Genomic DNA, 27,931 nt, shown 5'->3' on the forward strand with positions numbered 1-27,931 from the left:
CTATTGTTTCTTGTATGTGATTTTTTCCTTTCGTTATTAAACCTTCAGTTAATCTGCTTTTGTCAAATAGGCATACAATTGAGGTCAGCTATCCACATTTTTTTTGGATGACTTGGGTTCCACTTTTATATCAATTGCTCTAGCAATTACATTTTTTCATTCATTTAAACAGCAGCAACATAAATATGGCTAAGGACAAGCAAAGCATTAAATTGTCTTAGCAAATACTACTCTACAAAGATGGAGTTGCAGTCAAAACTAAATTGGCAGGCAGTATAACATTGGGATATCCCAAATGTTTGCAAGTCAGTTGTTAGTAAGGAAAAAGCAATTTAAGAGTGTCAGTGAGTAATACATGAAAGTGTAGATTGTAAGAAAATTAAATTTTTGATATGGGTAACTGTCTATGTTCATAACAGTGGCAAATCTTAACTGAATCTATTTAGTACCATTAACATTAACTTTCTTCCACTCAGCTGGGCTAACTATGGTACAAGAATCATTCAATTCTTGGGTAATTTATGCAAATGTCAAAGATGTAAATTATTTTATCCTTCTTTAAATTTATTAATTTTGAAAATATGCCACTCATTTTTTAAGTCATAAATAATGGGTTAGAAAGAAGTAAAATAATAGAAACTTTCTTTAGTGTCTTTAAAAAATTTTTTTTAATATATGTTTTTATTGATTTCAGAGAGGAGGGGAGAGGAAGAGATAGAAACATTAATGATGAGAGAGAATCATTGATCGGCTGCCTCCAGAATGCCTCACCCTGAGGATCAAGCCCACAATCCTGGCATATGCCCTGACCAGGAATCGAACTGGCAACCTCTTGGTTCTTAGGTCAACGCTCAACCATTGAGCCACACCAGCCGGGCTTTAGTATCTTTGGACAAAGCACCACTGATATTATCTATAACTAGAGGCCTGTTGCATGAAGATTCATGCAAGAACAGGCCTTCCTTCCCCTGGCTGCTGGCACCACCTTTGCTCTGGCCCAGAGCCGCCTTTCTGTCTTCCCACACTGCCCAGAGGCCTGGAGTGGCTGGGGCGGTGCAGAATGCCTGCATCGTTGTCATGGTGACTATGCAAGCATCCCGCCCCCGGCCGCTTGGCGCCTATGCATGCAAATTAATCTGCCATCTTTGTTGGGTTAATTTACATACGCACTCCTGATTGGCTGGTGGGCATTGCAAAGGTACAGTCAATTTGCATCTTTCTCTTTTATTAGTGTAGATAATAAAGGTGTAATATGCTAATTAGACCAGACAAAGCTGTGGCTGCAAGGCCAAGCCCCTTGTACGAATTTCAGGCATCGGGCCTCTAGTCCTATCTAATAATAGACAAACATGGTAATTGACCATATCTTCACTACGCCTCCCATTGGCTAATCAGCGTGATATGCAAATTAACTGCCAACAAAGATGGCGGCTAATTTGCATACTGCAGGCAGGGTGGTCCAGTGCGAGCCGCCATCTGGGCCCCCGTGTGCCGCCTAAGCCCTGCCCCCAGCCGGGACCCCCGTGTGCGGCCCTGGGCGGAGGGACACTGTGGCCGTGATCGTGATCGTGATCGTGATCGTGATCGTGATTGGAAACCGGGCTGCAGGCAAGGCAGCACCCCGGCGCAGGAGCCACCTTGCCTACAGTCTGTGATCATGAACGGAAAGCCAGGCCGCAGGCAAGGCGGCCCCCTGGGACCCAGGAGCCCAGGTCTGCAGGTGAAGCAGCGATCAAGCTATGAGGGGGACGGTGGGGGGCAGTAGGAGCTATAGGAACAGCTCTGGCCAGAGACTGAAGACTCCCGCCGGAGCGAGGAGCAAAGACTGAAGGCTCCAGCCACAGTGAAGACTGTGTTCAGAGTGAAGATGAAAGGCGGTGGCCAGAGTGAAGGTCTGGGTCCCAGGTGGCAGAGGAAAACTGGTGCTGGCAGCCAGGGGAAAGAAGGCCTATTGCACGAATGTCTTCATGCAATGGGCCTCTAGTCCTATATAATAAAAGGCTAATATGCAAATTGACTGAACGGTGGAACGACCAGCTCTATGATGCGCACCGACCACCAGGGGGCAGACGCTCAACACAGGAGCTGCCCCCTGGTGGTCAGTGCGCTCCCGTAGGGGGAGCACCACTTAGCCAGAAGCCCTGAGTCGGGCTCATGGTTGGTGAGCACAGCGACAGTGGCGGGAGCCTCCTCCGTATTCACGGCAGGACTAAGAATGTCCAACTGCTAAGTTAGGCTCGTGCCTGCGGGGAGTGGGCCTAAGCCAGCAGTCGGACATCCCCCAAGGGCTCCTGGACTGCGAGAGGGCACAGGCCAGGCTGAGGGACCCCTCCCAAGTGCATGAATTTGGTGCATTGGGCATCTAGTAATATAATAAAAGGCTAATATGCAAATCGACTGAATGGCAGAATGACCCGTCAATATGATGCGCACTGACCACCAGGGGTCAGATGCTCAATGCAGGAGCTGCCCCTGGTGTTGAATGCGCTCCCACAGGGGGAGCGCCGCTCATTCAGAAGCTGGGCTCACAGCTGGCGAGCACAGCGGCAATGGGAGCCTTTCCCACCTCCACGGCAGCACTAAGGATGTCCGACTGCCATCAGTTGGACATACACTGAGGGCTCCCGGACTGTGAGAGGGCGCAGGCTGGGCTGAGGCCCCCGCCCCGCCGCCGAGTGCAAGAATCTTGTACACCAGGCCTCTAGTCCATATACATAAAGGCTAATATGCAAAGTGTCCCCTCGGGAGTTCAACCGGGAGACCGGCAGACAGGGAGTTTGATTGCTTGCTAAGACATGTGCTGAACACCAGGGAGCGGCGCGGAACGAAGGAAGGCCCAGGCCGGCAGCTGAAAGGCCCCAATCGACTCTGATTGCCAGCCAGGTCTGGGGACCCTACCTGTGTACTGGGCCTCTAGTATTATAATAAAAATAAGTTAATTCATTCATTAATGTATTCACTTGTATTCCAACAAATATTTAATTGAGTACCTTCTATGTGTTAGGCAGTGATAGAAATGGTGGATAAAAAGATGTTTCCCCTACTTTCAACTAGTTTAGACAGTGGAGGAGATAAACATTAATCCAATAATAACACCTTTGATGAGTACCACAAAAGAAATGCTCATGGTTCTGGGTACTGTGTAATGGCAGTTCTGATAGTGTGGGTAGTTAGAAAAGACCTTCCTAGAAGTGGTAAATGAGAATATGCTAAAGGATGAGTAGAAGTTGTCTACCATAGGTTAAAGGAATGGGAATCAGAGGGATTGGTAAAAAGAGCAGGTGTGAAAATCCTTGACAAGGAAGACAGGTAGAGAACTCAATAGAAAGAAAAGTGGTTCTTGCTTCAGCAGCACATATACTAAAATTGGAATGACACAGAGAAGATTAGCATGGCCCCCGCGCAAGGATGACATGCAAATTCGTGAAGTGTTCCATATTAAAAAAAAGAGACAGAGAGAGAAAGAAAGTGAACATGGTGTAAGATGAAGCTGGAAATGTAGATAGAGGTCAGACCAGGCAGGTGGTGATACGATGAATTAGGATTTGCATAATGTCACTTCAAATGCAGGCTGGAGAATGGACTAGAAAGAGATGTAGATTCTTGAAGATCAATTACAATGCTATTCATGCAACTCTTGAAAACATATTATGTACCAGGAACTGTTGCAAGGTGCTGGAAATACATTGATGAACAAGATCAACAAGGCTCTTAGAGAACTGAAAGCATTTTAGTGATTTCAAAGGTAAAAAAAAATAAGCATTATGAATAAATATATTGGTACTTTTATAAGTAAAATGTAAAATATAAACATTAATATCTTTAATAAAAAGAATCGATTAATGGAAATAAAACTTTTGATCTTAGTTTTGCCACTAACTAGTTACCTGACCTTGAAAAGGACTATAACCTCTCTGTTGCTACCCTTAGTAAAACTCATCTGTAGAATGAATGAGACTAATGAGCTAAGATATTTTTCCACATCTAAAATTTTATTAATCAAATTAGATAATTTGAAATAATGGCCTCATCACATTTGGAAAACTCTTGCTCCATCAAGGAAAGTGAATTCTATTTGTGAAACTTTAAGTGCTAAATCTGTACAGTCTTGTAAATCTATGTCAAGTGATTTATAGCCCATTGATTCATATGAATAAAGCAATGATTCATATCTTAATTACTGGCTATTGAAGTGTATAAAATAGCTTCGTTTGGCTCAAAGTGATTATAATTTCTGAAGCTTGTTTTTCAGGCAGAGATGACAGGTTAGAAGATGCTGTATTATAACCAACTTGGAAATATGACATTTTAATTGGAAAATGTTAATAATTCCAAGATAGAACAGAATTCCATGGATATTCATTAAACATTTTAGAATAAAAATCTTAAGTGATAAATTCTTAGAAGGACTGAATCTTTGTAACTGTACCTAATGTGGCATTATATATGGCTATGTACTTCCTAAATGTCTTGAGGGGTTAAGAATGGTGATAGAGGAGAAAAACAATTATGTGAAATCTATGTGTCATTACAGTGTTAATATTTAGTTACAATAAAACATTTAATCCTATGAGACATTCAAAATTATTATAAAAGTAGAGGCCCGGTGAACAAAAATTTGTGCACTTGGCGGGGGGCGGTCCTGCAGCCCGGCCTGTGCCCTCTCGCAGTCTGGAACCCCTCTGGGGATGACCACCTGCTGGCTTAGGCCTGCTCCCCAAGGGATTGGACCTAAGATGGCAATCAGACATCTCTCAGGCAGCCCAGCAGCCCTTGGGGGATGTCCACTTGCCAGCGGGGAGCAGACCTAAGCTTCAGTTAGACATCCTTAGTGCTGCTGAGGAGGCAGGAGAGGCTCCCACCACCACCCCTGTACTGGCAGCCATCAGCCTGGCCTGTGGCTGAGCAGAGCTCCCCCATGTGGGAGCGCACTGACCACCAGGGGGCAGCTCCTGCATTGAGCGTCTGCCCCCTGGTGGTCAGTGTGTGTCATAGTGACCAGTCATCCCCAGTCTCTCTGCTGTTAGGGTCAATTTGCATATTACCCTTTTACTATATAGGATAGAGACCTGGTGCATAGGTGGGGGCCGGCTGGTTTGCCCTGAAGGGTGTCCCGGATCAGGATGGGGGTCCTGCTTGGGTGCCTGGCCAGCTTCGGTGAGGGGCTGATGGCTATTTGCAGCTAGTCACACCTCCTTCAGGGTGGGGGTCCCCACTGGGGTGCCTGGCCAGCCTGGGTGAGGGGCTGAGGGCTGTTTTCAGGCTGGCCGGTGACTGAAGCTCCCAGTTTCTCCTTTTTTTCTTTTTTATTTAATTCTGGGATTAATTTACCTTCTATAATTGAAACTTCGCTGCTGTCACTGGAGCTGAGGGCCAGCTCCAGCTCCGTGGCCACCGCCGGCTGAAAGCAGGTATCTGGGGTTTGTTTAGCTTCTATAATTGAAACTTTGTTGCTTTCGGAGCTTAGAGCCGGGCCATGGCAGGCGGGGAACTTTGGCTTCCTCCATCACTAGAACAAGCAAGCCTCCTGTTTGCTTCAGCTGCATGGCTGCCGGCCACCATCTTTGTTGGCGGTTAATTTGCATATCACCCTGATTAGCCAATGGGAAGCATAGCGAAGGTACGGTCAATTACCCTTTTTGTGTTTTATTAGATAGGATAAATACTATTATAGGTTGATAACATAACATTTCATATTTATAAGTAACATTAGACAATCTATCTATACTAATAATAGAGGAATATGCAAATTGTCTGGGACACCATCATGTAATGACCAATCAGGATGGGGCTGCAGTGGAGAGCTCTCAGCACACCTGTGCCGGGGGTCTGAAGGGTGCGGAGAGGAAGGGAGAGCAGATAGGCAGTTAGGGGGATCAGGCCAGGAGGGGAGAGCAGATAGGCAGTTAGGGGGATCAGGCCAGAAGGGGAGAGCAGTTAGGGGGATCAGGCCAGGAGGGGAGCACAGATAAGCAGTTAGAGTGATCAGATCAGGAGGGGAGAGCAGATAGGCAGTTAGGGGGATCAGGCCAGGAGGGGAGAGCAGTTAGGGGGATCAGGCCAGCAGGGGAGAGCAGCTGGGGCCATCAGGCCAGCAGTGGAGCAGTTAGGGGCATCAGGCAGGCAGGTAGGCAGGCAGGTGAGTGGTTAGGACCCAGTGGTTCCGGATTGGAGAGGGTGCAGGCCAGGCTGAGGGACCCCCCACCTCTGGCCCCCACCCCCGTGCACAAATTTTGTGCACCAGGCCTCTAGTATATATATAAAAGCCTAAGCGACCGTTACAACCAGTCAACCAGTTGCTATAATGCACACTGACCACCAGGGGGCAGACTCTCAATGCAGGAGCTGCTCCCTGGTGGTCAGTGTGCTCCCACAGTCAACCTCCCATGGCCAGCCAACCTCTTGCAGCCCCTCCCCCTGGCTGGCCAACCTCCCGCAGCCCCTCCCCCTGGCCGACCAGCCCCCAATAGGCCTCAATCACCGGTCAGGCCAAGGGATCCTACCTGTGCATGAATTCGTGCACTGGGCCTCTAGTTATAATATATTTAATCATAATTTTAGGTAATAAAAACAAAGACCATTACAACAAATGTTGTCCATTTACTGCAACAAACTTAATAATTTTTCAGATATATTAGTAGATTCAAACACACTAGAAAAGTGAGAAATCTTGTGCACTCTGATTTGAAGAGTGATTGCATGGGCAGTGTGCACCCTTGTGATTGAGGGTGGGTGGAGAAAGATAGTCCATAACCCAAAACTAACTTTCCCATGCTCCGATTCTCTGCTGCCCTGAAGGAGTATAGATTAAAAAAAGAATATGGAGATGGATGGGGGATGGAGGGAAGGAAAGAAAGAAACTACGAATAAAGAGGAGAGAATAAATTGGAAGAAGAGCAAGTGTGAGAGGGAAGTCAGGAAAGATGGTCCAGCCTGTCACCAAATTCAGAGATGGAGGTGGGGAAGTTGATCCTCCATAGGAATAATCTCAGTAATTCAATCTTTTACATTTCATTTCCCCCACCTCAGAAATTATTTTATTGCTTGGGGAAAATATGTCACACACTTCAACATGCTAAGTACTGAAATTCAGTTCATTTCCTTTAGTATCTTTTGCCTGAAATCTGTTCATTCAGCATCTTAGGAATTGTGTATGACACTAAGAATTTATTGAATGGTTTATTCTTTCAAGGAACTTCTCATCTTAATTTATCTATCTACCTAGCTAGCTTCTACTTTAAACAGTTCTGTCCCCTTGACATATGAATTCAATGACTGTATTTCCAGTGAAGCGTCCTGGAGAAAGAGTGTAGCATTTGACATAAGGAATCTTAGCTAGGACCTGCCTTGGAAAGGGACAGAAGCCTGGACAAGGGCACCAGGAAGAGAGCCAAGTCTGCTAGACAAGATAAGATAGCTTGAGTACACAAGGCTTTCCTTTTTTAAAAAAAAAATATATTTTATTGATTTTTCACAGAGAGGAAGGGAGAAAGATAGAGAGTTAGAAACATTGATGAGAGAGAAACATCGATCAGCCACCTCCTGCACATCTCCCACTGGGGATGTGTCCGAAACCAAGGTACATGCCCTTGACCGGAATCGAACCTGGGACCGTTCAGTCTGCAGGCCAAGGCTCTATCCACTGAGCCAAACCGGTTTCAGCTGAGTACACAAGGCTTTCGCTTAAAAGAGAAGAGGGAGATTAGGTTTGGTATAGAAGAACGACTGTCCACCTTCTGGCAGGAAAAGAATGCAATGGAGGTCTTTCTGCATCAAGATTGGTCTGATGGGGGGTGGCGGGGGGCGGGGAGGGGTGGGCGGAGAGGACGACTTGGGGCTGGAGTAAGGTGAGGCAAAGAGAACAGAAACATAGATGCCATTGCTCCTATGGTCAGGGGTGAGAAGGCAATGTAGAGAACCATCGGTGCCATCAGGAGGTTACAGGGTCTCAGCTGAGAGAACAGGAGTAGTAAAGTAGTAGTAATATTAACAGCTAACATTATTGAATGCTTATGTGCCAGAGTATGTTCTAAATCACACACGTATAACTCTTTCTAAAAAAAATATTTTTATTGATTTCAGAGAGGGAGAGTTAGAAACATCATGCCCCCTCCTGGGGATTGAGCCTGCAACCCAGGCATGTGCCCTGACTGGAAATCGAACCGTGACCTCCTGGTTTATAGGTTGATGTTCAACCGCCAAGCCACACCTGCCGGGCCACACATGAACTCTTTCAATCCTCACAACAACACTATGAGTTCAGTACGAACATGCCATTTTATATAAAGACGAACAGGCACAGAGGTTAAATAACTTGCTTGAGGTTAGATGGCTTGGAAATGTCATAAGATTGCACTGCCTGTTTATTTGGTAGTCAAAATGACACACATCCCTTCAGAGCAGGGGTCCTCAAACTACGGCCCGCGGGCCACATGCAAATACAAATATTGTATTTGTTCCCGTTTTGTTTTTTTTACTTCAAAATAAGATATGTGCAGTGTGCATAGGAATTTGTTCATAGTTTTTTTTTTAAACTATAGTCCGGCCCTCCAACGGTCTGAGGGACAGTGAACTGGCCCCCTGTTTAAAAAGTTTGAAGACCCCTGCTGTAGAGGAATCAAGCAGAACTTTTGTTAAGCTAGCATACAACTTGTGCAGTGAAACTATGTGCTCGGTCATTAGGTTTGGGTGCAAAACCTGTCTAATGAGGGAAATAGGCTGCTCTCCTCACTAGTGTAATGTATTTTCAGTGATGAGAATTTTTGACTTTTTTTGGGGGGGGGGTTAATGCTCACCTGAGGATATCAACCAAGGTACGTGCCCTTAACCAGAATTGAACCCAGGACCTTTCAGTCCTCGGGCCGATGCTCTATCCACTGAGCCAAACCAGCTAGAGTGTGATGAGAATTTTTGGAATGTTGGGCACACCCTAGTTTAAGAATGCAAGCACATTCCAAAGTGAAATTTCAATGACTGTTTTTCTTTTCTTTTCCCATAACGGTTATCACGGCATTGTAATGAAGGGCAGACTGCAAATAGTCTTCAGTTATAAACAGGGAAATCAATAATAACTAGACTGCTTCACTCATTTTGTGTATTGCATTATAAACTTCTCAGGTATTCTAAGGTGGCCTGACAAAATTAGAAAATATTGTCAATCCCCATGACTTGTTTGAGATATTCAGAAGTGTTCAATTTTTTTTCTTTTTAATTTTTTATTGATTTCAGAGAGGAAGGGAGAGGGAGAGATAGAAACATTGGTGAGAGAGAAACATCACCCATCTTGGCTGCCTCCTGCCACCCGTACTGGGGATCGAGCCCACAACCCAGGCACGTGCCCTTGACTGGAATTGAACCCGGGACCCTTCAGTCCTCGGGCCGACACTCTATCCACGGAGCCAAACCGGCTAGGGCCAAACGTGTTCCATTTCCAAGTGTTATGGAATAGTAAGAAGCTAGGATAATTCCAGGATGAGGGGAGCAGGGAAACCAAGACAGACAGTTAAATAGCAGTTTGCAGCCACCTAGTAAATCCTGTCTTCCCTAGACCAAGGACATTTAAGCGTAAACAGTTTGAGGGACATATGTAATACTTTCAAATATATATATATATATATTTAAAGAGTAAATGGTTTGCACTTCTCCCCAACCAGAGGATAAATAGCTTAAATCACCCTATTCGGGGAGACAGATAACAGAAATCCAATTAAGTGCCATTTGCCAACCGCATCCAAGGACAGACAAATTAAGAGAATAAATCTTATTTTGGTACATCAGCCTGCAGCTGATGAATATTCTATTGCTCTGTCCCTAAAAGCCCCCCTACATGCCCCGCCTTTAAAACCCCTGAAAATGAAGGCCCCAGGGCACTCGCCCGTCAGGGAGCACACACGAGCCCCCCCCCCCCCCCCCAATTCCCACATGTCCCCTAACCTCTAAGGGACCCCATGCGACCTGCCCCGGGGCGCAAAGGCCCGGTCCTCCGGCTTCCCCGTGAGCTAAGGCAGCCCAGCCTGGGCTCCCCTTCCGCGCTTCCCTCACCTGAGCATATTTGTGCTGCGGTCAATACATTCTTGTTTGCTTTTTTTCCTACACTTTGTCTCTTGATTGAAATCTTTCCCTCAGGAAGACAAGAACCGAGGGCGCCTCCTCTCACAGGTAATAAAAGTACAAGCCTTCTTCCTCTTCCTGGGATTGAGTGGGATTCCCCTTTCTTCTTTAGAGTAAACCAGTGATCAGGAGGGGACTATGCAAAACCCACCTGGGGGAGACATAGGGTGTTGTATTCAGAGAATGCAGAAAATGAAAGCGAAAACAATCTTCGGTTTCATCATAACAATAGTTACTACAGGTAGAACGATAAATTCTTGGCTAGACTTTTAGAGGAAAGTAACAAAAGTTCTCCCGGTGGGGGCGGGGAGAAGACGTCAGGAAGCGACTTACTTTGGCTCCAGGAAGAGTCTAGAGAATCTCCAGACGTAGTCTTCCATTTGTTCAAATGGAAGCGTATGTTAAGAAAATAAAAGCCCAGGACGTACTAAGGAGTTTATTCTAATCATCCACGAAATCCCCCAGACCCGAGTGCAGGGCTTTACATCAGGGTTTCAATGGGCGGGTTGCCGATTTAAAAAGTGCACCTGCAGAGGCCGAGTTACCCTGCGCTGGGCCCAGCTGCGCGCACGGCTCAACCCCACAGCCACGCAGAAAGCATTCGGGCAGAAGACGCTACAGATCACAGCCATCACTGAGCGGAAAATCATCTATGGAGGCCCTGATTTCGTTTAGACTTTAAACTGAGGATTTGGAGCTCTTGGGGGGGGGGGGAGGGGGAAGCTGCAGGAGAGGCGCACCCGCTCAAACTTCCCTCAGGAAACGAGCTGTTTACTGAGTAAACAAGCCGTAGCCACAGACACACCTGCTACTCCCAGTGGCGCCCAGGACCCGCCACCGCCACCTGCTGGCCACATCCGGGCACTTCTCTCTACAAAATCCTGACGTCCCGACGTCCGAGACGTTGGGTTCATTTGAAACACAGGCACAACCAATCAGAGGCGCAGGGCAGCGACCAATCCCCGCCCCCTTGGAGGCTCCGGCCTATGGGAAGGGGGTTGACACCACGCGCCAATCGGCACGGCTTTTAGAGACAGCGGCTCCCTTTTTGAATTGGCCGTGGCTGCCTCCCGCGAGGAATGGCGGTAACGGTGAGAGGAGCCGGAGTTTGAAGAAGTGGCACTTCCCGGGCGCTTGGTGAGAGCGGTGAGGCCTCTGGGCGGGAGCGGGGGAGCGGGCGCGGGCTCGCGTCCCGGGAGCCGCGGACTCCTTTGCGGAGGTCCTACAGCCCCGCCCCGGTGACCGCGGAATCCGCGCACCCCTGCCGGGTCCCGGCTCCGGGAGCTGCGCCGCCGTGTTCCCGGCGCCGGGGCGTGGCGCGGGGTGGGAGCCGAAGCCCACCTGGTACCGTGCCCTTCGCCGCCGCTCACCTGCCGGCTGTGTCTTCCGGAGGAGCCCGCGGGGGAAGGGAGGGAGCTGGTGGGGAAGGGGGCCTGGGCCAGCCGCGCCGCACCCGCTGGGGTCTTATCTCAGGACGCAGTGGTTTCGCTCCAGGATCCTTCGGGGCCGGCTTGTCTGCGGGCGGTTCAGTTGGTACATAAAATGCCAACCCATCCTGCCCCATCCGCCTTCCCTCTATCCCCCGCCCCCCCATCTCCTTCCACCACCCCCTCGGGTCCGCGCGCCGTCCTCCTCGGTGCAGGTGTGCATGGCTTAGTGGTGAGAAGCGCAGTCTCTGGGGTCAGCCCGGGGTTGAACCCCAGCTTCACCACTCACGTGACTTGGGGGAAGTTACTTAACCTTTCTTATGCGAGGTTTCTTTCTCAGCTAGGAACAGTAACAGTGCCCGCCTCTTAGGATTGTTGTAGATACGAAATAAACACAAGGGTGAGAACGATGTCTGCCACATGTGAAGGGTTAAATAAATCTCGTTAATTGTAGTGTTATGTCATGTTATCAGTGTTATTAAAGTTGTCAGTTACACCAACGACATACCCAGTATTGCATTTAGCTCCCCCACCCTGAAAGATGATTGCCTAAACACTAAAAAGAAACCCAGAGTGAATATTTTGGTTAAGTGACAATTTTTTTTTAAAATATATATTTATTGATTCAGAGAGGAAGGGAGAAAGAGAAACTTCACTGATGAGAACCATTGATCGGCTGCCTCTTGCAGCGCCCCCTCCTGGGGGCAGAGCCTGCAGCCCAGGCACCTGCCGAGACCCGGAATCAAGCCGGGACCCCCCTGGTTCCTAGGTGGATGCTCCACCGCAGGGCCTGCGCGCTTTTGATTGTTATTTGTACCATAGCCTACTGAGTCAGGTACTGGTGGATTTCTGTTATAGAAGAGGAAACCGAGGTTCAGAGACCTTGAGTGAACTTTCTTTGGTTCAGAATTAAAAGAAAAATGGGTGCTGATGCTTTTATTTTTAATATTTATTTATTTTTCTTTTGCTGATGCTTTTTATAAACTCTAGTATAAAAGCAGTTTTCCCAGAGATCATGTTTGTTTCATGCGTTCTTATTCAAATGTATTCTTTTTCTAGTGAACTTAGAAGAGTGCGAACAATGGCTGACAGTAGTGGACTAACATGTGCTGGGAGGGCAAGCTTGGCAGACTCTTCCATTTTTGGTTCTACAGTTACTGAAGCTTCTAAGGAAAACTTACTTAATGGACCTACTTTGTACGTTGAAGGTAACTGTGCTTTAAAACTATCACTATTTTAATACTAATTTTATTTGACTAGAGACTTTCTTATCATTTAACTGTAACGCTGTTAAGTTAGAGTACAGGTATTCAGTAAATATTTGTTGACAATCTTTACACGACATAGTTTTTAAAAAATTATCTTTATTGTTGAAAGTATTATAGATGCCTCCTGTCCCCTAACCCTCAGTGACCCCCCCTACACTTTTTATTGTATATCCATACAATATTGTGCACTCTGAAACTAGACAAATAGAAACAATGCGTCCCAACTTTGAAGGGAAGTCATCTTGGATATTGCTTTTTCTGTATGTGAGGGCCATCTAGCTGCACCATTGTTAGCTAGACTGTATTCAGTTATATCTGGTTAGGTGAAAAGACTTCTTCCCTTACCTCACTATGTAAATGGGTCTTTCCTAAATTTGCATGCACTGTTGATGAAGATGATTGTACAAGATATTGAGTGCTTTCTTTGGTTAGGAGGAGTGTTGATGTTTGTATATATGTTCTCTTCCTTAAAATGGAATGTGGCCAAAATATTTTTTAATAAGCTGGGAATTAAGTAATTTTAATTTTAGAGAATGTTATGATCTCAAAGATGGAAAATATAGTAGATATAGCCAAAAATGGGAATAGGAACTACTGATTTTGATGTTAATTCCTGATAAATATATTTAAACATTTTTAATTTTAATAGAAGAAATGCCTCAGGTTGAAACAAGAGTGGTATTGGTTCAAGAAGCTGGGAAACAAGAAGAACTTATAAAGGCCTTAAAGGTATGGAGTTTTAAGTTTTTAACTTTTTAAAAGGCTGTTTTTCTTCCATTAGGATGTAAATAATTTTATAGTTTTAATCTCATACTTAAGTCTCTTTTCCACAGACTATTAAAATAATGGATGTACCAGTTATAAAGATAAAAGAAAGTTGCCCTGGAAAATCGGATGAAAAATTAATAAAAAGTGTTGTTAATATGGTAGGTTCAGCATTTCATTGCATGTGGCATGCTGCACTTCCCTTGATTGTATTCTTATATTTCACTTATGGTGACGACCTAAATTAGGTACAAGGTATATTGTGCACTCTGAAACTAGACAAATAGAAACAATTTTAAATTTATTTCTAAAATTTGGGTGTTTCTAAAACCCCAAACTATTGCACCTATTGCAAATAATGAAATCCTTATCATTTGTCATTGTTAAATTTAAATGGCATATCACGAATTTACAAAGATCTGATACTTTTCTCTAAATTCTTTATCTTTTTTCTCATTACCTTTATATTCATTCTAAATTCTTGCTTTATTTCCAAATTATAAATCATAATTATTGACAGTCATTAGGGAATTTGCCTCAGCATATGAAATATATTTAATTCTCTATACCAGCTGTAATAGTTTGTGAGGGCTGCCATACAAAATACCACACACTGGGTGGCTTAAACAGAAATATATTTTCTCATAGTTCCTAGGTCTAGGAGTCCAAGATCAAGATATTAGTAGGTTTGGCTTCTCTTGAGGCCTTTCTCCTTATCTTGCAGGTGGTCGCCACTTTCTTGCTATGTCTTCACATGGCCTTTCTTCTGGGTATGCACATCCTGCTATGTCTTTGTGCCCCCGCAAATTTCCTTCTCTTTTAAGGACACAAGACAGATTCGATTAGGGCTCACCCATATGACCTCATTTTACCTTAATTATCTCTTAAAAGGCCCTATCATCAAATATGCGGTCACATTTTAGGGTATAAGGGGGTTAGTTTCAACATGAATCTTGGGGATACATGATTCAGCCCATCACATCAACTACAAAAGAAAGCCCAAATCATTTAACCATTCAGAATTTTGCTTTAAATGGTTCTCTTTTTTTGTTACATGGGAGTCATGTAGGTACTTAAATATCTTCATTCTTTTTCATTGATGTACAGTATAAAGTGGTAAACAGTAATTTGCTTTTCTATATATCCTTGCCATGCTGCAACTGCCTACATAGTTCACATCTTTCTCTTATTTTCCTCATATATACTGAAATGATTACATTAATCTATATCCTTTTGGAAGATCTCAAGTGCCATAGTTTTCTATTTTTTCTAAAGACTTTTGTTTGTACAAGAAGGAACCATGCCGAAACCGGTTTGGCTCAGTGGATAGAGCGTCGGCCTGCGGACTGAAGGGTCCCGGGTTCGATTCCGGTCAAGGGCATATACCTGGGTTGCGGGCATATCCCCAGTAGGAGATGTGCAGGAGGCAGCTGATCGATGTTTCTCTCTCATCGATGTTTCTAACTCTCTATTTCTCTCCCTTCCTCTCTGTAAAAAATCAATAAAATATATTTAAAAAAAAAAAAAAAAGAAGGAACCATATGTATGGCATCATTTTCTTGGTTAGATTATAGTGGTTGGCAAACTGAGGCTTGCAAGCCACATGCAGCTCTTTGGCCCCTTGAGTGTGGCTCTTCCTAAGCCTTAGGAGTTCCCTAATTAAGTTAATAACAATGTACCTACCTATATAGTTTAAGTTTAAAAAATTTGGCTCTCAAAAGAAATTTCAATCCTTGTACTGTTGATATTTGGCTCTGTTGACTAATGAGTTTGCCGACCACTGGTAAAAGAAAAGCAATAGCGATTATCTTAATGCATCCTACTGTCAAAATGTGTGTGCTTAAATTCATCATTTTTATTTTATATGCATACAAGATTTATAATGACTATTAAGTCAAGTCAAAGCTTAGTAATCTTCAAAATTTAAGATCTTAATATAGATGGAGATATATGTATATGTAAAAATGCAAATCAGCAACTAAAGAAATGACTGTTCACTCTTGAATATAATGTTCATTATGGTATGATTTAAAACTTAAGTTTTCAACAAATATAAAATTAAATTTTGGTATTGAATTTGTAGGTCTTAATTAGAGTTATATGAATTAATTATATAATACATTTTATTTCTATAACTACATAAAAAAAAAAATCAAGGAAATTAAAGTGCCCTTTGTAAAGATGGAATCAGTAGAAGAATATGAAAGTTTGGATTCTCCAGAATTTGAAAATGTATTTATAGTCATGGACTTCCAGGATCCTGTCTTTACTGAGTTATACAAGACTGATTGTAGAGTTATTGGACCACCAGTAGTATTAAACTGTGCACAAAAAGGAGAGGTAAGAAGAATATACATTTATTATAACTTTTCCAGGTTAAATTTTTATTAATGAATGTTGTGAAAATTGATAAGTAGAAAATTCCATTAATTGTTGAGAATATGAAATATTTAAAATAGGAATAGTAGTAGCTAGTGTATAGTCCTTTTGTGTTTTTTTCTATTGCAATTTTCAGTAGTGAAAATCTAAGACCTTTGAAAGTTAGGCAATAAAAACTACATATATAATATATAAGAGTTGTAGCAGAGTTAGTCCCTATTCTTTGGTTTTATTGCTATGTTTTGCCATTCTAAAGCTTGCCTTATTAACTTAAAATTGCTGAAGTCATTGTGTTTTTGTTATAGATACTAGTAAGAAGCACATGACAATCTTTAATTCTCTGTTTTGGTTAAGAAATGTCGCTTTCAGAAGCCGAATAAAAATTTTAAAGCCCCAAATTAAATATACATATATAAAATGTTAAATATCTGTATATTCTTATTCTGATATATATGTGTTAAATCGGTTAAAATATTTACTGATTACTTCAATCTTTTTAGCCCAATAATTGGAAGCATATTTGGTTCAATTTTATGTTATATACCTAATATTTATAAGTATTTGACCTGTTTTAGCTTTAATTGGAAGCATTTACAGTAATCTATGGAGTCGGAAATTCTGTTTATTGATAATATTTCACATGTGACAAAGTACATTTTAGAACTAAAGGTTTGAATATATTTGTGTTTAATTTGCAAATCGAAGTGTGCTTAGATTATGTGTATCAAATATGATTTGGGAATTGTGGAAATTTTATTGTGAAATTAGCAATTTTTTTGCTATTTTTATTGCATATTGAAAAATGCAAGTAAATCTTTGGATTGGGATAGTTGATTGATAAGAGGGAAGATATTTTTAACTTGAGAAAGATGTATTCTATTTTCTACTATTAAGAAAGCTCATAGATTTAAAATTATTCTTCAGCCTTTGCCGTTTTCATGTCGTCCACTCTATTGTACAAGCATGATGAATCTAGTACTATGCTTTACTGGATTCAGGAAGAAAGAAGAACTAGTAAGTATTTCAAAACATTCTATTCAAAGAATATTTTTTCCAGCAAAATATATTTAAATTGGTACTTTTTGATCATTGTATCCTGGTTTTATTTTCAACATTTTGGAGAAATTACTATGTCTATACTAGTTTCAAATTTTGTGAAGAAATATTGTGAAGAGCCTTATAAAAAAACACACAAATATTTTGTCTAGGATGGCTAGCATATGAATTAACAGAAAAACTTAGTAACTGTCCAATCTGTTTTAACTGTCTTTTCAATATCCTGTTGGCCACATTATTTGAACTTTTTGTGCACACAGTGCAATTTTTTTTTTCCCCCACACAAGTTCAGCCTTAAAGTATTCTTATTGCCCTGGAAATTCAGAGAAATGCTTTTCTTTTGTTTCATTAATCCTCACCTGAGGCTACTTTTCCATTGATCTCTAGAGAGAGTGGAAGGGAGAAAGAGAGACAAGGAGAGAGAAACATTGATTGGTTGCCTCCCACACATGCCCCAACTGAATGTGTTGGGAGTCAGGGATCAGGCCTGCAACCCAGGTATGTGCCCTTGACCAGAATCAAACCTGGGAATCTTCTATCCACTGAGCCAAACTGACTAGGGCTTTAAAAAAAAAAAAAAAGAAAAAAATATTGATTTCAGAGAGGAAGGGAGAGGGAGAGAAAGATAGAAACATCAATGATGAGAGAGCATCACTGATTGGCTGCTTCCTGCATGCCCCCTACTGGGGATTGAGCCTGCAACCCAGGTATGTGCCCTGACCTCCTGGTTCATAGGTTGATACTCAACCACTGAGCCATACCAGCCTGGCTCACAGAAGCTTCTTTGATATGTAAGTTTCTGTGTTGGAGCTAACGGAAGATTACTCTAATTTTGTGGGAAGAATCTTGTTGTGATATAACTTCGTGTTAAAAGTAATGTATTTTTCTGTGAAAGATAGCTTAAGTAAGTTTTGTGTGATCATCTTTACTAGCTTATCCTATCTAATAAAAGAGAAACATGGTAATTAGCATACATCCGCTACCCTTCCCATTGGCTAATCAGCAAGATATGCAAATTACTGCCAGCCAAGATGGCGGCTGGCAGCCAGGCAGCTTGAAGCTAACATGAGGCTTGCTTGTTCCAGTGACGGAGGAAACCAACGTTCCCCACCTGCCTTGCCGGCCTCTGAGCTTGCAGTTTGAAACATAGTTACAAATATATAAGCTAAACAAAACCCCAGAAACCTGCTTTCAGCCAGGCGGGATCTCAGAGCTGGAGTTGATACAGTGTTTCGATTATAGAACCCAAATAAACACAAACCAGATACCTGCTTTCAGCAGCAGAGGCCTCAGAGCTGGAGCCAGAGCTAAAGCTGGCCCAGAATAAAAAGAAAAAGAAAAAAAGGAGCAGTTGGGAGCTTCAGTCACCTGCCAGCCTGAAAACAGCCCTCAGCCCCTCACCCAGACTGGCCAGGCACCCCAGTGGGGACCCCCACCCTGATCCAGGACATCCTTTCGGGCAAACCAGCCGGCCCCCACCCGTGCACCAGGCCTCTATCCTATATAGTAAAAGGGTAATATGCCTCCCAGCACCGGGATCAGCAGAGCTGCGAGGCCTCTCGGCACCGGGATCAGTGTGACGGGGGCAGCGCCCAAACCCCCTAATCGCCCTGCAGCTCTGTGTGTGACAGGGGCCGGGGCCACAACCTCCCTGTCCGCCCTGCTCTGTTGGTGACAGGGGAAGGCGCCCCAACCCCCTGATCAGCCCTGCTCTGTGCCTGATAGGGGGAGCTCCCCAACCCCCTGATCGCCCTGCGGCTCTGTGTGTGACAAGGTGCGGCGCCCCAACCCCCCCTCCACGGGCCCTGCTCTGTGTGTGACGGGGTAGAGCCATAACCTCCCCATCGGCCCAGCCCTGAGTATGAGAGTGGTGGTGCCCCAACCCCCTGATCGGCCCTGCTCTGTGGGTGATAGAGGGCGGTGCCCCAACCTCCTTATCCGCCCTGCTCTGTGTGTGACAGGGGGCGGTGCCCCAACTCCCCTATCGGCCCTACTTTGTGAGTGACGGGGGAGCTCCCAATCCCCTGATGGGCCCTGCTCTGTGCGTGACAGGGGGGAGCTCCCCAACCCCCTGATGGGCCCTGCTCTGTGCGTGACAGGGAGCAGTGCCCCAACCCCCTGATTGGCCCTGCTCTGTGTGTGACAGGGTATGGAGCCCCAACCCCCCTGATGGGCCCTGCTCTGTGCGTGACAGGGGGCAGCACCCCAACCCCATGATTGGCCCTGCCATGTGCATGACAGGGGGTGGTGCCGCAACCTCCCCATCGACCCTGCCTTGAGTGTGACGGGGCGGTGCTCTGAGCCCGACCAGGGGCTGCACCTAGGGATTGGGCCTGCCCTCTGCCACCCGGGAGCAGGCCTAAGCCAGCAGGTCGTTATCTCCCGAGGGGTCCCAGACTGTGAGAGAGCACAGGCCGGGCTGAGGGACCCCCCCTCCCCACCCTGAGTGCACAAATTTTTGTGCACCGGGCCTCTAGTTTTATATAATAAGCCTAATTTGTGCTAAGTGTCCGGTCGTCCGGTTGGCCATTCAACCAATCAAAGCATAATATGCTAATGATTTGCTAAGGCCGCTCAACTGTTTGCTATGATATACACTTACTACCAGGGGGCAGACAGTTGACCAGTCGACCAGTCGCTATGATGTGCACTGATCACTAGAGGGCAGATGCTCCGACCAGTAGGTTAGCTTGCTGCTGGGGTCCGGCTGATTGAGACTGGGTGAGATGGGCCAGACACGCCCTGGAGCCCTCCCACTGTCCCTCTGCAGCTGGCCAACCTCCCACGTCCCTCCCCGGGCCCAATCGTGCACCGGTGGGGTCCCTCAGCTTGGCCTCACTCTCTCGTAACCCAGGACCCCTCGGGGGATGTTGGAGAGCCGGTTTCGGCCTGATCCTGCAGGCCAGGCTGAGGGACCCCACTGGTGCAGGAATTCATGCACTGGGCCTCTAGTCACTATATATAGTTTTGTGCCAGTAAAACAGATTTTCAATTATTTTGACGTAAAGTTTATACCTTTATAAAAATTCCTATATGTACCTTATAAAATAGAAAGTATTCAGTTAATGCCAAATAAGTTATAAACATAGTTTAAATTTTTATTTAAATTAATTATAAAGCTAATGTTGCTTAATTTTTCTTTTGAGGTCAGATTGGTGACATTGGTCCATCACATGGGTGGAGTTATTCGAAAAGACTTTAATTCCAAAGTAACACATTTGGTGGCAAATTGTACACAAGGAGAAAAATTCAGGGTATGTAAACTTTGGTATTTTTGTCTATTTCAGTATTGCATCATTCAGGATTAGATTTAATAACAACAGTCTCATCTATGTCCTATAATTTACTGAAGTTCAGAAATTCAATTTTTGCTTTATGTACATGTAGCAACATTTTTTTCTTTTTTCAAACGCTGTTTTTTGTTGTTAATCCTCACCTGAGGATATTTTTTCTTTTCTTTAAAGCATTTTATTTATTTATATATTTATTTTTAATCCTCACTGGAGGATATTTTTCCATTGATTTTTAGAGAGAGTGGAGGGGATGGGAAAAGAGAGAGAGAGAGAAAAAAGAGAGACATTGATGTGAGAGAGACATATCAGTTGGTTGCTCCATGAGCCCCAACAGGACCAGGAATTGAACCTGCAACCCAGGTACCTGCCCTTGACCTGGAATTGAACAGCTGACCCTTTGGTTCTTGGGCCGATGCTCTTACCACTGAGAACACTGGCTAAAACACAAAATTTTAAATCATAGGAGTGTGGTCTCAGGTTTTAAGGTGGCAATGGAACTTGATTTAGGTCTTCAAAGATGAGTAGGATTTTGAAGGTTTGTTGATGGATAACATTTCAGGCAGATGAATACTATTTGCAAAGGTTACTATGAGCATTAGTAAATGAGGGGGGTTGGGAAGTGAAGAGAGAGATACATATCTCATCAAATAAAAGTGGTCTTTTATAAGAACAGATCAGAGCTATCTTCCTATATAATAAAAGGGTAATTTGCAAATTGACCCTAATGGCGGAATGACCAGAACGACTGCTCGACCAGTCACTATGAGGCACACTGACCACCTCTTGGTCCCTTTCCCTGGCCGGCAGGCTCTGATTGCCTTATGGTGAATGGGGAACCGGCGGTTGGGTGGCGGCGGGAGCTGGGGCCGGCTGTGGGCAGTCGGGGAAGATGGCCTTGATTGCAGGCCAGGCCTAGGGACTGTACCCGTGCATGAATTTCGTGCGCTGGGCTACTAGTGTTTTTATAAAACTCTCCTAAGTTTTAACTTGTGGAAATATTAAAACAAGAGAAAGTATCTTTATCAGGAGTAAAATATTAGTTAAGATTATATTTGAATATCTATCTTAGGGAGACTATCTCTCTGTTCCAACCCTTCATCAGTGTATTTATTATTTATGTAGCAAATGTTAATTTCAGTTAATTCCAGGGAATTCCTACTTTCTAATTCATACTGAAGTTTTTAGTTAATCAGATGTTTTCTTCTTTTTTTTTTAAAATATATTTTATTGATTTTTTTACAGAGAAGAAGGGAGAGAGATAGAGAGTTAGAAACATCGATGAGAGAAACATCGATCAGCTGCCTCCTGCACATCTCCTACTGGGGATGTGCCCGCAACCTAGGTACATGCCCTTGACCGGAATCGAACCCGGGACCTTTCAGTCCGCAGGCCGATGCTCTATCCCCTGAGCCAAACCGGTTTCGGCCAGATGTTTTCTTCTTTAGTGCTGTCATGGGAGTTAGTTCTTTCAAGAAAGTAAACATGAGCCCTGACCGGTTTGGCTCAGTGGATAGAGCGTCGGCCTGCGGACTCAAGGGTCCCAGGTTCGATTCCAGTCAAGGGCATGTACCTTGGTTGCGGGCACATCCCCAGTGGGAGGTGTGCAGGAGGCAGCTGGTCAGTGTTTCTCTCTCATTGATGTTTCTGACTCTCTATCCCTCTCCCTTCCTCTCTGTAAAAAAATCAATAAAAAATATATTAAAAAAAAAAAAAAGAAAGTAAACATGAAAGGAGAAATAAACTATAATAAAGGTGAACTTCATCAACTTCAGAGATACATTTATTTAAAGTAATAGTAAAATAAGGAAGTGGTTTACATATCATGGAATTTGTTTTAACCTAAGTTGTATGATTGAGAGAGTTTTTTACCTATTAACTTTTCTTTATATTATGTTACAAAGTAGATGAACAATGATCTAAAACTGCAAAAAAAAAGTATGTAATTGCTTGGAACTTCCATGAATGCAGTTATTTAAAGTAAAAATTAATAGTAGTTTAATGTTTATATTTTTAGATTGCTGTGAGCCTGGGTACTCCAATTATGAAGCCAGAATGGATTTATAAAGCTTGGGAAAGGCGGAATGAACAGTAAGTGTTTAAAAATTCAATAGTTCATTATGTGAATTAAATGTTATGGAAGTAATCCCATGTGCTTCAAACCCTAAATTCATAACTAATATAGAAGAAAATGAACTCAGTCTTGGGGTAGCTTGGGGAATAAAGGTTAGGAAGAGTGAAGTTATAAAAAAAAAAAAAGTTACGGCTGGCCAGTGTTGCACAGTGGTTCAGAGTCAACCTATGAACCAGGAGGACACAGTTTGATTCCTGGTCAGGGCACATGCCTGGGTTGTGGGCTCAATCCCCAGTAAGGGGCATGTAGGAGGCAGCCAATCAATGATTCTCTGTCATTATTGATATTTATATCTCTCTCCCTCTCTCTCTGAAATCAATAAAAATATAAATAATTATGAAATATTGAAAATTGGAAGACATCTGAGAAATGATTTTTATTGTCATAAATATTTTAAAATTATTAGGTAATAGCTTAATGTATCTGGATATTTGGATCATGTTGTGTTTTTTCTTATTTTATATTTTTCTGGTTACATTTTAAGTGGTAATTGCTATTCATAATCTTTTTAAGCTTTCCAACCTCATAATTCCTTCGTCATTGCTTAATATTTAATGAAATTTGGAGCCCTATCACACAATAAAATTTCATGTATAGAGTAGGAATTTGAATCTTGTAAAAATTACCCATGATCAAATTTTGTCAGAATTTAATTCAGGATGACGTGAGGACACATCAAAAATTTTTTTTTTTAGCTTTTGTTATTAAAATGTTAAAGTTTTGTTAATATTTCAGGATCCGATGCAAAATATTTTCAATAAATGGATTATGCTAAAACCTTGAGGATTAGAAATTGATGTACCTAATTTGTTGAATTTAAGTTAAGCTGTTTTAGAAGAATATATATATATTTTTAGGGATTTCTGTGCATCAGCTGATGACTTTAGAAATGAATTTAAAGTTCCTCCATTTCAAGATTGCATTTTAAGTTTCCTGGGATTTTCAGATGAAGAGAAAACCAATATGGAAGAAATGACTGAAATGCAAGGTAGAATTTGGCATAATTAAAAAGTTTTATATATATGTGTGTGTATGTGTGTGTGTGTGTGTGTGTGTGTATTTTATTCCTCATTCCTGCCTAATGACTTCCTGGTGAATTTGCCTCTTAAAAAAATTTTGGGTTTGGCCCTGGCAAAGTGTTTCTGTTGGTTGGAGCATCGTTCTGCTTCAGTGTCACGGGTTAGATTCCTGGTCAGGAAATATGCCAAGGTTGTGTGTTCCATCCCCAATTGGGGCGGGTATGGGAGATAACCAGTTGATGTTTTCCTCTTTCTCTTCCTCTTTCTCTTCCTCTTTCTCTTTCTCTTTCTCTTTCTCTTTCTCTTTCTCTTTCTCTTTCTCTTTCTCTTTCTCTTTCTCTTTCTCTTTCTCTTCCTCTTCCTCTTCCTCTTCCTCTTCCTCTTCCTCTTCCTCTTCCTCTTTCTCTTCCTCCCTCCCTCCCCCTCTTCCTCTTCCTCTTCCTCTTCCTTTTCCTTCCTCTCTCTCGGAAAGAAAAAGGATTTGTGTTTGAAGGTAGTTTGCCTTATTTATATGTTTGTATGCATTTTTTCTTTAGGAGGTAGCTATTTACAGGTTGGAGATGAAAGGTGCACTCACCTTATAGTTGAAGAGAATACAGTAAAAGAACTTCCATTTGAACCTTCAAAGAAACTTTATGTTGTCAAGCAAGAGGCAAGTAATTAAAAAATGAGATTGGTTTTCTAAAAATATTACAATTGGCATTTCTGATAATGCGAATTCTTAATTAAAATGTTGTTTTTCTCACCTAGTGGTTCTGGGGAAGCATTCAAATGGATGCCCGAGCTGGAGAAACTATGTATTTATATGAAAAGGTATGCTTTTTAAACAATGTGTCTTAGTTATTTGTTCTGTGAATTTGATTTTATAAAGATGACACTTTTATCTAAAAAGAGCATGGTATAATTAGCATACAGGTCATCTTTTACATCATGTTTAGGGGTTTGAGAACAATTGGAGTAGTCGTCTGTGTCTATTTCGGTAAAACCACTCATTGTTATGGATATTGTTGTAATCTTATGTCACTAGAGGCCTGGTGAACAAAATTCTTGCACTGGGGGTGTGGGGGTCCCTCAGTCCGGCCTGTGCCCTCTCACAGTCCAGGAGCCCTCAGTGGCTGTCCGACTGACAACTTAGGCCCTCTCCCTTAAGCTGTCAGTTGGACATCTTTAGCACTGCTGCAGAGGTGGGAGAGGCTTCTGCCACCACTATTGCGCTCAGCCGTGAGCCTGGCTTCTGGCTGAGCAGCGCTCCCCTGTGGGAGTGCACTGACCACCAGGGGGCAGTTCCTGCATTGAGCATCTGCCCCCTGGTGGTCAGTGCGCTTCATAGCGACTGGTCGTTCCACCGCTCGGTCGATTTGCATATTAGCCTTTATTATATAGGATTCTGTACTAATAATTGGTGGTATTATTATGAACACTAATATCCCTATCTTTAGAAACTTAGAACCCTAAGGGAAAGATAGATATGCAAACAGTTATAATGCATAATTATATATGCCATAATTGAATAATGTATTTTAACTAGCCTCATTCTGAGAGACTTGGGTAGGATTAAAAAGAGCAAAGAAGTGTTGAGCCAACTTACTAGGCTAACCTGGTAAGGACATTCAAGTTAGACAGCAAGTGGGAGTGGTATGAAAGCTTGAAAGTATGTTAAAATAGCAAGTAGCTTAGTATGGCTTTAGAAAAAAAATGTGAGAAAGAAGGCCAACAGATAAAGCTTACTAAGTGGGCAGAATTAAGAAGTTTTTAATATATTGAAGAGGTTTAAATTTTATCCTATAAGTCAGCGACTTTCAACCTTTTTTATCTCATGGCACACATAAACTGATTACTAAAATTCTGCAACATATCAAAAAAAATATATTTTTTGCCAATCTGACAAAAAGTAGGTATAATTTTCATTCATTCCCACTGGATGGCTATTCTTGTATTGGCTGTTGTCATTTTTTTATTGGACAATCTAAAGCAGTGGTCGGCAAACTGTGGCCCCTTGAGTGTGGCTCTTCCACAAAATACCACGTGCAGGCGCGCACGTACTGTGCGATTGAAACTTCGTGGCCACACTCAAGGGGCCAAAGAGCCGCATGTGGCTCACGAGCCGCAGTTTGCTGACCACTGGTCTAAAGGAAATGAGGCCAGTGCCCCTTATTAAATAAGGTATTGCGAGTTTAAAAATTCTTATAGCACACTAGTTGAAAATCACTGCTATAAATATTGGGAGACATTTAATATTAAGGGGGAAGATGTCGTTAAAAACAATGACTGTAGTAGTAGAATGTAGGCAAGGAAAATCCAGCCTCCATGCTGGATCTTGGTGAAGTGTGGTATCATTTACCAAAATGTGGCATAAAGCTATAGAAGAGGTTTTATGGGAAGATTTACTTCAGTTTGGGATTTAATAATTTTGAATAGAACACTGAAGATGTGTGGGTTTAAGCAGGTAAATACTATATTGTGTTCTCTTCTCAATGTTAGGTTCTTAACATAAAGTTAAAATGCTTTAGATATTGAGAGAGAGCTTTTAAAATCTAGTGTTGTTTGACAAATGTTGGAGAGCGGTGTGTCTAGCACCGTGCTAAATGCTAGGGATACAGTGAACAAAATGTGAATGGCTCCTGCTCTCCTGGAGTTTATGGCCTAATGGGGAATAGATAGTAAACAAGCTTACAGATGAATATGTAATGGTGATAGTGCTATGAAGAAAAGGAATGAGGTGCTACGGCTTAGACAACTACAGTGGTCCCTTGACTATTATGTTTTATGAAGCTTCTGAATTACCTGGCAGGGTATACAGTTGTAAATTATTGTGCAAAATCCAGGTTTTATCGTACTCAAATATATTTTTCTTTTGTTCCTGTCTCAGTAAAGAGCCATGGAAGTGAAATTGAGGTTTTTGTGCTTTTGATTGCAGGCTAATACACCTGAGCTCAAGAAATCAGTGTCACTGCTTTCTCTAAGTACTCCAAACAGCAATCGCAAAAGACGTCGTTTGAAAGAGACGCTTGCTCAGCTTTCAAGAGAGACAGACCTGTCACCTTTCCCTCCCCGTAAGCGCCCATCAGCTGAACATTCCCTTTCTATAGGGTCACTTCTAGATATCTCCAACACGCCAGAGTCTAGCATTAACTATGGAGGTAATTCACATTTAAAATTTATCTTTAAAATTTAGTGGAATGGAATATTGTTAAACTATAGGTAAATCTCTGCTTATAGTGAATATGAAAGGCTCTGCCTTTAATTACTTTTGTTCTAGTTGAGGAGAAAAGGCACATGAAAATGCTTCTATTTAATGATTGTTTACTGTATGCTAAGTGCTTTTGTATATTTTTTGTATTTATAAGATTGATTTCATTTATTTTACGGATGACTAAACTGAGGTCAGAGAAATAACTCATTAAGGGTCACACAGCTAGAAAGTGATGGAACCATTCAAAGAGCATTCTTAGCACTAGCTAAATAAAATTATAGATGTATTATGGGGAAAACAGATACAATGAAGTCAGAGGAAGCTGAGTTTACTTTGTTCTAAAAGTAATACAGGAAAGCTACAATGAGTTCTTCTCTGTTGATCATCAATTTTTAATTTTTTAGTCAGCATATAAATAATGTGTTTTCTAGACTTGATAAACAATCAAAACCTTCCATTGATCTCGTGGCACTCTCCATTTATTATTCCCTTTTTCTCTTCCCTTTCACATGAGTACTCTTCAAAGAATTACCTTGGTCCACTATCTCATTTTCTGTTTTTCATTGTCTTTTCAACCCATTCCAGTTGAACTTCAGCCCCCCCCTACTGTGACATTGGATGTTGCTAGAGAGATGACAGTTTCTTTGCAATCAATAGTATTCAGCACATGAACAGCTACTTACTTTTGGACTCATTTTTTTATCTTGGCTTATGTACATTTCTCATTCTCCTTTGCCCAGCTTCACTCTCCAACTCTGAATGTTGAATGTTATTCCTTTGTTGTTTCTTTTCTTTTTTTATTTTCCCTAAATGATCTCATTTAATTCCATGGCTTTAACAACATTTATATGCTGATGACCCCAAAATTTGTTGTCTTCCCTCTACAATTGCCTACTTCATGCCTCCTTGTCCGCATCTTAAACATAACATTATCAAATTAGAACTTTGATTCTCTCTACCACTCTCAACACTATTCCTTTGCCATACTTTGTCAACTTTTTCTGTAGAAAAGATCTCTCTCAGAAAATTGCAGTGGCCTCTTTATATCCAGTTTTGCCTTTCTACATTAGTATTTAACAGAGGTCTCTAAAATTATGTAAATTAAATCAGCAGTCACCAACCTTTTGGACCTCCCGGATCACCAGTGGTCCGTGGTCCACTGGTTGGCGACCGCTGAATTAGATCATGCCACTCTGCTTAGTCATTGAGTGGCTTTGTATTACCATAACTTTCAAGTTCCTATGTAATCCTTCCTCATCTACCTCTAACCTCATGTGATATCATCTTTCC

The 27,931-nt window shown here is 42.6% G+C and overlaps 1 protein-coding gene and 1 non-coding gene across 9 annotated transcripts in view; both read left to right on the forward strand.

Annotated features, from left to right (window-relative positions):
- The first annotated feature begins 3,340 nt into the window (after positions 1–3,340).
- Positions 3,341–3,443, forward strand: LOC132232044 (U6 spliceosomal RNA). The gene has a single exon (XR_009452208.1). It is a non-coding gene; the product is annotated as a U6 spliceosomal RNA (small nuclear RNA).
- Positions 3,444–11,105: 7,662 nt separating this feature from the next.
- ECT2 (epithelial cell transforming 2) overlaps positions 11,106–27,931 on the forward strand; it is a 60,968-nt gene continuing 44,142 nt past the window's right edge. For 2 of the 8 annotated variants that reach the window (XM_059687055.1, XM_059687061.1), the window contains exons 1-12: positions 11,106–11,247; positions 12,597–12,745; positions 13,455–13,534; positions 13,639–13,731; positions 15,728–15,910; positions 16,874–16,963; positions 20,152–20,259; positions 22,313–22,386; positions 23,287–23,417; positions 23,985–24,100; positions 24,199–24,261; positions 26,366–26,588. In XM_059687055.1, coding sequence (XP_059543038.1) covers positions 12,619–12,745; positions 13,455–13,534; positions 13,639–13,731; positions 15,728–15,910; positions 16,874–16,963; positions 20,152–20,259; positions 22,313–22,386; positions 23,287–23,417; positions 23,985–24,100; positions 24,199–24,261; positions 26,366–26,588 — 1,288 coding nt within the window. In that variant the 5' untranslated portion in view covers positions 11,106–11,247; positions 12,597–12,618. Of the gene's footprint in view, positions 11,257–11,289; positions 11,455–12,596; positions 12,746–13,454; positions 13,535–13,638; positions 13,732–15,727; positions 15,911–16,873; positions 16,964–20,151; positions 20,260–22,312; positions 22,387–23,286; positions 23,418–23,984; positions 24,101–24,198; positions 24,262–26,365; positions 26,589–27,931 lie in introns of those variants that run through there. The other 6 variants (XM_059687060.1, XM_059687062.1, XM_059687059.1 and 3 more) reach the window with 5 other exon arrangements.

Source organism: Myotis daubentonii, chromosome 3 (assembly GCF_963259705.1).
Source record: "Myotis daubentonii chromosome 3, mMyoDau2.1, whole genome shotgun sequence".
NCBI lineage: Eukaryota > Metazoa > Chordata > Mammalia > Chiroptera > Vespertilionidae > Myotis > Myotis daubentonii.